Source organism: Loa loa (assembly GCF_000183805.2).
Source record: "Loa loa unplaced genomic scaffold supercont3.860, whole genome shotgun sequence".
Taxonomy (NCBI): Eukaryota; Metazoa; Nematoda; class Chromadorea; order Rhabditida; family Onchocercidae; genus Loa; species Loa loa.
Window position 1 is genome coordinate 1 of NW_018109040.1, and position 9501 is coordinate 9501.

The following is a 9501-nucleotide window of genomic DNA, read 5'->3' on the forward strand; positions in this document are numbered from 1 at the left end:
ATATATATATATATATATATATATATATATGGATTAGGTCGGAGCTTTGTAAGCTCCATCGAGGCTATCATGGAGGTATGGTTAGCCTTTGCCATTGTCAATTGTGTAGGTACTGAGACGTTTTTGTTTTACGCTGTCCATTGTTAGCTTATATCCTCTTCATTGTTTTAATTTAATTCATCATTCATCACTTTTAATTTATTACCCCATTTGCTGGATATTGTGAAAATTTTGTTTGAATGTAGCTTTAATTTCGGTAATCCGACAGAAAATTTGCATTATGATTTTCCGAGTTTCTCTGACAGTTATAATATTTTATCACCTTTTTTATCAGTTCTTTTTTCCGATCAAAATATTATTTCGACTGTTTTCTTCATCAACAATATCAATGCATTTTAGAACACGTGAGGGAATAAACATTCACGTATTGCATATGTCATAACATTTTAGAACATGTGCGGGTAATGAGCATTCACGTGTCGCATTCGTGATAAAGTCATAATATCGTATCATTTGGCATAAAACTTGTAAAACTATAAATTGAATGAAAAATTTTAGTTGGAAAAATTTTAGTTTGGGAATTTTTAAATTACAGATGATTTGTATGGATTATCATTATAATTAATATAATATTCATGCATTTGCTTATTATTTTCCCTTTTCTTCTCACATCCAATGAAGAATGGTAATTTGATCCGTTGGTATTCTCCGGTACAATTCTCCTCAACCGGATCATTTCCATAATTATTCCGTTCAGGTATGAAAGAAAACAATCGAAGGAATAGAACAGCAGAAATCAATGTCTACAACATATACTTCTGCATTATTTGTCAGTGACACTTTTTTTTTAAACTATTAAAACTTTGAAATTCCCAAATTTTTGCAAACGGGAAAAGATGATAAAGTAAGTAAAAATAAATTCTATTTGTTAATTAAAGGAATAATATCAAGTGACACAGGTATGCTAAACGAAGCACTAACAGGTAACTACATTCTCTAATTCCATCCGGTTTTTTTTTTTGGCGTTTGTAATAATTTCCCGAACATTATGGCAATGTGCGTGAAAAGTATGAAGATAGAGAAGGACTCACAAGTGAAATAAACGTGAGAACGTTTTGGATGAGAATAAAAGTATCGCTCCATTTGCAGTTGTCGAGTGAACCAGTTAAGAATTGTTCAGTTGTGATACAGCTAATTGATTTACCGGATGAAAGCTTAAACAGGAAACTGATCGTGTTCATTTTATTTAAGTTATAACTTTGTTTTTTATTTAAGTTATAACTTTTTTAAGTTATAACTTTGTTTGGTAACCGGAGCGATTGTTTACGGAAGATAAGCTTGCCATAATTAACAAAATTAGCATGTAACAATACATTAGTAAAGTGGTTAATTAATTAGTTAACTAACTAACTAGTTAATTAATGCCTTGTAAAAGTTTCAAATATAAAGTATTGAAATATATTTTGAATTTTTGCTCTTTATTTTTTTCTTTCATCAAAACGTTTCGATAAACGATACATATGAAAGGTTAATTATTGGATTATTTACTTCCTTTTTTTTCCCAAACTACGTAAACATTCTGCAAATTACCGCATTCATGTAATCGTATCCGGAATGAAATATCCGGATAAATAAACATCATATTTAGTTTTGTAGGAAAAAAGAAAGGAAATAAAAAGTTTTACGGTATACAGATCGGTAGCTATAGTCATAATACCAATAGCAGTACGTAATAGAAAGAAGAATACTGTAAAGCAGAATATAAATCGCTGATCGGACAATAAGCCAGCAATCGCCATTAAAGCAAATGCGATTTCAATCCCAGCTAAAAAAGAAAAAATTTATATTGAATAATTTTGTTATTAAGCTTGTTTTTGTCATCTTTTATCATTAAGTTTGTCTTTTGTCATCTCAAAAATAGCGCTATTGTCCTCATATTTGATGCTAGAAAAAATCCCGGAAAAAAAGGGTGAGGAACGGGAACAGGAGTAGCAATGACTTAATTTCACTGTTGCTTTATGATTTTCAACTTCCTTTTTTTTTGCTTTCATTTATCATCATGAAATTCCGGAATAGTTGCTTGAAAAATCAGGCAGTAATACAGTATCCAGATCATATTCTTCCCTTTTCATTCTTCTCTTCATTTATTATATAATGGACTGAATACTATTATTTTTTTAAAAAAAAAGAAAAATTCCGACTTTATTATCATTCAATTTGCTATTATTCAGTGACTTATTCCTAAAAACCTGAATTTCGAATTCACTTATTTCTTTTACGGAAATGCCAAAAAAAAACTCACGCCAATTGTGATTCTCAATCCATCCATAAACACCATTTTCAGATGCAAATTTAGCATTTTGCACAATAAGATGAGTAGCAATGAACATACGATAAATACAGTAACCAATCAAAATTGAATTTTCCAGTAGATCCGAGATTTTTTTACCCATTTCTCTTTTTTTCTTTCCTTTTTTTTTTTTTTATAAAATGTGGACAGTCTTATCCAGATAATAAGTCAGTGGACGTACAATACGTGAACTGGAAGATTTAAATTAGTAATGGATAATTTATTCGAAAGATTTAGTAACCACCGCTTACTTATATTAATAAAATGGACAATAAATGAAGGAATTAAATGTGTCCTTCTTTATGCTTTGTTTATGCTTTGAACTCAAACAAAACGCTTTAATAATTTCTAAAAGAAATAATTTAATTTTAAATAATTTTAAAATTTAATAATTTAACCTTAAAAAAGAAAGGAATATTTCATACTAAAAGCGCCATTTTCGACATCTTGAAAATAATCACGGAATTTGAAATTTAATTGGCTAAATAAGCGCAAAATTAAAAAATTCGAAAATTGGAATCAAAATTAGTTGTAAATTGTATTTCTCATTATTGTGGGAATTATGCGGCTAATATCACAATTAATCATTATTTGATCAACTTTATCAGTTTATATATTAGACAATAACGCGGTCATCTGCGCCTTTTATCCATTTTTTCTTTTTTTTTGAATTCTTGGCTTACATATTTATAAATAATATTTCTTAGCTGCAAACAGTTTAAGTCTCTTAACTTTTCTATCTAATAATTCAGAAATATTGATTGGATTTTGCTAAAGTTGGATAATTAATTAACAGTAAGATGACATCTTAAATCTGTGTGTTCAAATATAATTGAACAGAGGGGAATATTGAAACTGGCCTTTGGTCTTGACCACAATTTAATTGTAAAAATGACCGTAATTTAATGAAACGACTTTTATTGATAAAAACATTTCCAGACAAAAAAAAGGAAAAATAGAATTGTTTGGCACTTTTATGATAAATAACTTTCTTATTTCATAGTATTTCGTTACAATGGAAATTCAAAATGTAAATGATATGCTAATTTTATTATTAAAGCATTTTGCGTATATTTGATAAAAGACAACCGTTTATGATATGTCCTTATCACTTATCAATGCAGAATTCTTTTTCTTTTTTATCATTTCGCTACTTTAACTCTTTGGTATTTTTTCGGAATCCAATCTTCATTATGGATCAGATTAAGAAATGAGAATGATCAGCTCATTTCAACCGATATCAGCGACCAGTTCCACTATCGATAAGTGTAATTCTTATCAGCATTCAGCAAAACGTCCAACAAGGAATGCTATAGTCACTTTCAAAATTCAGAAACTTTGCAAAATGATATCAACAAAAAAAGAGTTACGCAATCCGGAATGCAATTCGGTATATCAAAAGAAATTATGCAATAAGGAATGAATGTGATAAAGTCGTACATTTGATCTTTTCTGAATTGGCACTTTTATCATCCAAATATCATATTGTATCTCCTCTTCTCTTTCTCTCTTCAACTAATTCCATGTATCATTGTGTATCACTATTATCATATCACCTTTTCTCCTTTTGCATTCAATCAATTTTTTCTTTTCCTTTTTTTTTTTTAAATGAGAAACTTATTTAATCCAGGTTACAAGATATGAACGAAAGTGACTGTAAACGTCATCAATGGATTTGTTGATTCATTCGGACAATGTCTTCAGCAGATAGAATTGTTTTGATACATATTGGTCCAGGGGACATTATACATTTATGTGATGGTGGACATTCCATTGCATCGCATGCTGTAAAATATATTAATAAAAATTTATGCATAACTAATAATTATCTTAAATTTTTAAATCATTTACTTGAAATGGAGTAAAAGAAGAAAAATCGATACTTTGTTTTTTTCCATACTTTAATTTTAAAAAAGCAAATCTTGTCTTTCTTTTTTTAAATTTTAACCATTTAGTTTTAAGCCCAAAAAAAAGAATTTAAAAGAAAGAAATTTTTTGTTAAAAAAAGACTAAATTTGAGACTTAATTAAGGGAAAGTAATGAAGTTTACAAACTTCCTGGTGAGACACATTTTGCAATTTTACGGCATGATCGACCAATGCAAGGTACCAACTTTTCGGCACATACCTGACCTGCTGGACAGGGTGGGTGACTTTTACAACCTGGAACTTCATTAAAATTCCTAAAAGCATGGAATTCTTGAAATGAAATATGTAAAATTTAGCCGAAAAGTTATCAATACGTTGTATCGCCTAACTTTATAGCCAAGAATTCTTTTTATCTGGAAAAGTAAAATTAAAAATACATTTCTTAGATATGTAAATTGCAATGAATTTTCTTCATCAATACCTTTGAGAGATACTAATGAAATATATTGATATGCAATCGGTACATGCTGAAAAATACTAAAACCTTTGATGCTATCAGGCATACAAACAAGCATCGGTCGACATGGTTGTTTGGCGCATGAGACAATATTGCGCTCCTCACAATATGTTCCCAATGGACAGAATGTGTCAACACATGCTGAAATATTTCGAAATGAATTTGTCAAAATTATCTAACAAAGTCTAATTTTTAAAATCAAAAATTTATCAACGTCATTTGAAATTAAAAGTTTCAAATTAAAAATTTGTTGATATCATTCAAAATTAAAATTCTAAATTAAAAATTTATCGGTGTCATTTGAAATCAAAATTTTGAAATAAAAATTCATCGATGTCATATGAAATTAAAATTTTGAAACTAAAAACTTATCGATATCATTCGAAATCAAAATTTTGAAACTAGAAATTCATTGTTGTCATCCGAAATCAAAATTTTGAAATTAAAAATTTATCATCACTATTTTGCTGGTACATTTATGAGCACATAATTACTCGCTCCACTTAAGATTTTTCATGTTTTCTTTTCTCTGGATGAATTAAGTGCAAATTAAAATTAATTTATGAATGTATTAATTGAAATTATAAAACTATGTATGATAAATACATTTATGAAACAAATGCACACTGAAAATACTTTTCAATATATTGTTAAATTACTTACTGTCAGATTTGTTGAAACCAATGAATATGTTAAGAATCTAAAAGAAATTATTAATTAATCAAACTCAAAAATTTGAATTTGTGAAGTTTAAAAGTTTTTCGATTATATCAATTAAGATTTAAAGGAAAAAAAAATTCAGAATTTGTTTTATTTATCGATGCGAGTATTTGAAAAAGTAAAATAAGCAGTGTAATTAGTGGGTCCGTTTTTCGTTTTTTGTAGATTTTGTAAACTAATACTTTAAATAGTTTTATTCTAAATAAATCTATTTGAAAATAAAAATTACTAACAATTAAACAAATTAGAAGCATTGGTACAATGTCGTTTTATAAGAGTTGTGGTAAAAATAAACTTTCAAGCAATTTAAGTATTGCAGGAATAATTTCTTCAAAATAAAAAGGACCAATATTAACAACAAACAGGTTTTAAAAAAAAAAGAAAGGTACGAATATAAGCAATTAGGAAGCGGTAGTGTACCTTTTTTGGCTATTCTCCAAAATAATTACTTCCAATTTACTCATTTGCATCATTAATATTTCAATGCAATAGCTAATTTATGCAAAATAATTTGGCATGAAAATATTGAGATAGATAAAAATAGATTTTAAAAGATTCAAATATGACTGGTGCAAAAATATATCAATATGTCAAGATATTATCAATATATCAATCATTTACGTAGATCAATTACATATGTACGTGAATGCATACGCATCTTCGTGATAGTATAATTTTTAATGGGATAGTTTGGTATCATCAAATGTTTGATTATATTTCATTCCATTTCTAGTTCTATCATTTCGTTCAAGTCATTGCTCACTTTAAAACAAAAAAAAAGAACGAAAAAAAGAAAACGAGAAGTTTTATTAATGTGACACCATTGAATGACAGCATAATTTGTACATTTGTACATTTGTGCATTGAAGTCATTTTTGAAATGAAAATAATTTCTCGATTCCAATAGTTCTTTGCTCTTTCATCAAAATGAGTTTCCATAACGAGTTAATTAATCGATATATTAGTAATTAAGTCTTTAAATTCTAGGTAACTAAAGTTTCATTACAATATTAAAATGGTCAAGTTTAAGTGGACAACAAATAAATTTGTTTGACATTTTATCTGTGAGTAATTAAAATTAGCCAATTTTATTGCTTTCAATCGCTGATAAGGTGAGATTCATTTGCTAACATCTTGCATAAATTATTCTAAGTTCATGAAAACTGAAATCAATTCTCTCATAAACTTCAATTTTGTGAATTTTTTTTCGAACTTCTCTTTTTTCGGTTCATTTTGAATAAAGTGAATGGAAAAAATTCCACCTTTATTTTAAAATTGTTTTCCTCTTTTTATTTGAGTTTTCATTTTATTTGAAGATTTGAGAGAAAGCATTTTTTTCAGCAACTAGAATATCCAGCAGTATTTCACGTGAACTATCAATATTATTTGCTAAAATATCAATGATAAATCAAATTTAATTAAATCATTTTAGTTAATTGACGACAGTTATCTTAGAGTAATGAATCAATAGGTATTTGAAGTGCACAAATAATAGATTAAGAGATATTAATTAGCGCTGGATATTCTAAAGTCAGTAAGTATTAATTAGAAGCGCATAAATGACAGGTCAATAAATATTAATTAGTAGTAGATATTCTGAAATAATGGACAAAAGTATTTAGTTGCATGTGTATTTTAAGGTTTCACGTGAACAAGTTAGCATGGGGCATAATTAAATTACATAATTAATGAACTAAGGCATACCTGTCAGATACTTTAATAAGTTGCATAGCGAAATGAAATTTTTAAAATGCTAACAAGTTAGACTTAACCTTAATTTATTTTATATTTGTCATTATATTATCTCATAGGATGACTTCTGAAAATTATTTTTTTTGTAATATGAAATTAACTATTATCCATAGAGATAGTCATTATGCGGACTCTTTGACCTTTTCTGTACTTGATCAAATGACGAAATAATTTTCAAATTTCATTCCAAAATATAAACTTATTCAACTTTTCTTTGACCTTTACGGCTTGAACTTTCTTTCACTGCTTTATTTTATTACATTCCCCATCTCTTATCTGTTACAATAAAATATATCATTTGTTAATGTGGATAATACAGTTCCCATAAATACATACCGTACCCAAAGTACCTGATCTTAATTTAACATTTCCTCAGCTGCACCAATTAAAATTATCAATTCATTAAGATAATTAATATTTTGTACAGCAATTTCCGTTCTTTTTAAATAATCTCATATTTAACTATCGATAGTCAAAAAAAGAAAGAAAAAAGGATAATAATGAATTTAAATTTAACAAAAAAAAGATTTTAAGAATGAAATCAAAAAATGATTTAAAAACTTTTTGTTTTTTCTTAAAAATTAAAAAAGCAAATGATAGCTTAATAAATGTATTTTGCATTAAATTGATCGATTTATCATTTCATTCTTCGCTTTTTTTTTTCTATCAAAATAATTTCACAATTAATTCTAAATTTTATGACAAAAAAAAGAGAGTTGAAAAAAGCAAATGGAATTCAATGCAAGTCTAATTGCTTAGCAATTTATTAATTTTAAATAATTATATTAGAATTTGTTCGAATTCAAATTGGTAAGTGCATGTTTACTTTTGAAAAGTGAGGATGTCAAATAGTTTATTCATCACTATGCATTTTATTCACTTCTATTCAATCCCTTTTGCGCTTTCCATCAAATCCTTTCTTCCTTTCTGCGCCTTCTACCCAATCCTTTTTATGCTTCCTACTCAATTCCTTTTGCGCCTGCTACTTCCAACATGATCTCACAATGCGCATTTGCAAATTACACAATTTCCTCTTTTGTTATTTATATATTCCGCTTTGCTTACTTCGTTCCTTATTTCATCTCATACATACAAATACCAATTCAATTCATTAACCAAGCCAAATTCTTTCGTAATCCCGAATCCTGAATCCTGAATCCTGAATCCTAAATCCTGCATTCCCCTGTATATCCTGAAAAAAAAAGTTAATTCATGAGAATCATAAATTTAATTATAAGTATGGTATATTACACTTTCATAAGATTCCTAAATTTTATTATATCCATATATCTTTTCTCTAATTTTGTAATTTACTTAATCTAACTAGTTAGTCGATTAATTAATTAATTTATCTTTCCAAATCTTTCCTCATTTGATATTTTAATTTCATTCAATGCGCAAAAAGGACAATTGCTCATGTAAACTGTTGTTGGACATCTTTCCTTTGCAATTTATTTCTTATTTTTCTTATTTCATTTTATTTTATTTTTATTTTTATTTTTTATCACAAAAATCCCAAACTAAAAAGATTGTTTGCTTACAAATGAAATATTCATTTGAAATAAATTACTTATTGAACAAGTAAGTTATAATTTATTCGTTTTATCCGTTGTTTAATTAGCAATGGTACTTTAAAAATCTATCCTAATTATCACTTTTCAATTATAATAAAATATCTTTGACAGAATTAATTTTAATAATTGCTTATTTCAATTAGCACTATTTTATTTTGCCGTGCGATAAAATGCGATATTTGCGATAAAAAAAAACACAAAAAGATTTTTTGTTTCAAGTAAGATAATTTTTTACACGTAAATTTATCGTAGACTAATTTTACGCCAAAAATTGTAATCACTTAAGTAAATTTATTTTGCATCAATTAATTTCAATGATAATATAATGAAAGAAAAGATTTTTAAAAAAAAGAAAAGAAGAACGAAATTGTTGGAATATTTATTTCAATTCGTGCTAATTTAATTTTGATATATTTGCGTAAAATGTATTTTTCGATGTGAAATAAATTGAAAATGAAATTATCATATTTTGACAATCATATCGAAATTATCAATTATGTATTTTAGATAAGCAACCATATTTAGTAAAACTAATTAACAAACAAATTATTTTGCTTCATTCTTTTTCATCCTCAAAAAAAAAAATAATTAAATTTTTCATTCATAAATATGTCATTTCGAGCCTTTTTGTTAATCTTTTCGTCAAAATTATCATACATTTATGGTATTTTTGTTCTATATAAACAACAAAAAAACAAAATTCATGAAATGTTAATATTT

The 9501-nt window shown here is 26.8% G+C and overlaps 2 protein-coding genes across 2 annotated transcripts; both read right to left on the reverse strand.

The window, feature by feature from the left end:
• Positions 1-2302: 2302 nt before the first annotated feature.
• LOAG_09901 (hypothetical protein) lies at positions 2303-2453 on the reverse strand (the record flags this gene model as incomplete). Its single annotated transcript, XM_003145428.2, has 1 exon — positions 2303-2453. A coding segment is annotated over one exon (150 nt), but the record flags the coding sequence as incomplete, so codon positions are not given.
• Positions 2454-4016: 1563 nt separating this feature from the next.
• LOAG_09902 (hypothetical protein) lies at positions 4017-4876 on the reverse strand (the record flags this gene model as incomplete). The annotated part of the gene is made up of 3 exons (XM_003145429.1): positions 4017-4135; positions 4405-4512; positions 4763-4876. Coding segments are annotated over 3 exons (341 nt in total), but the record flags the coding sequence as incomplete, so codon positions are not given.
• Positions 4877-9501: the final 4625 nt, after the last annotated feature.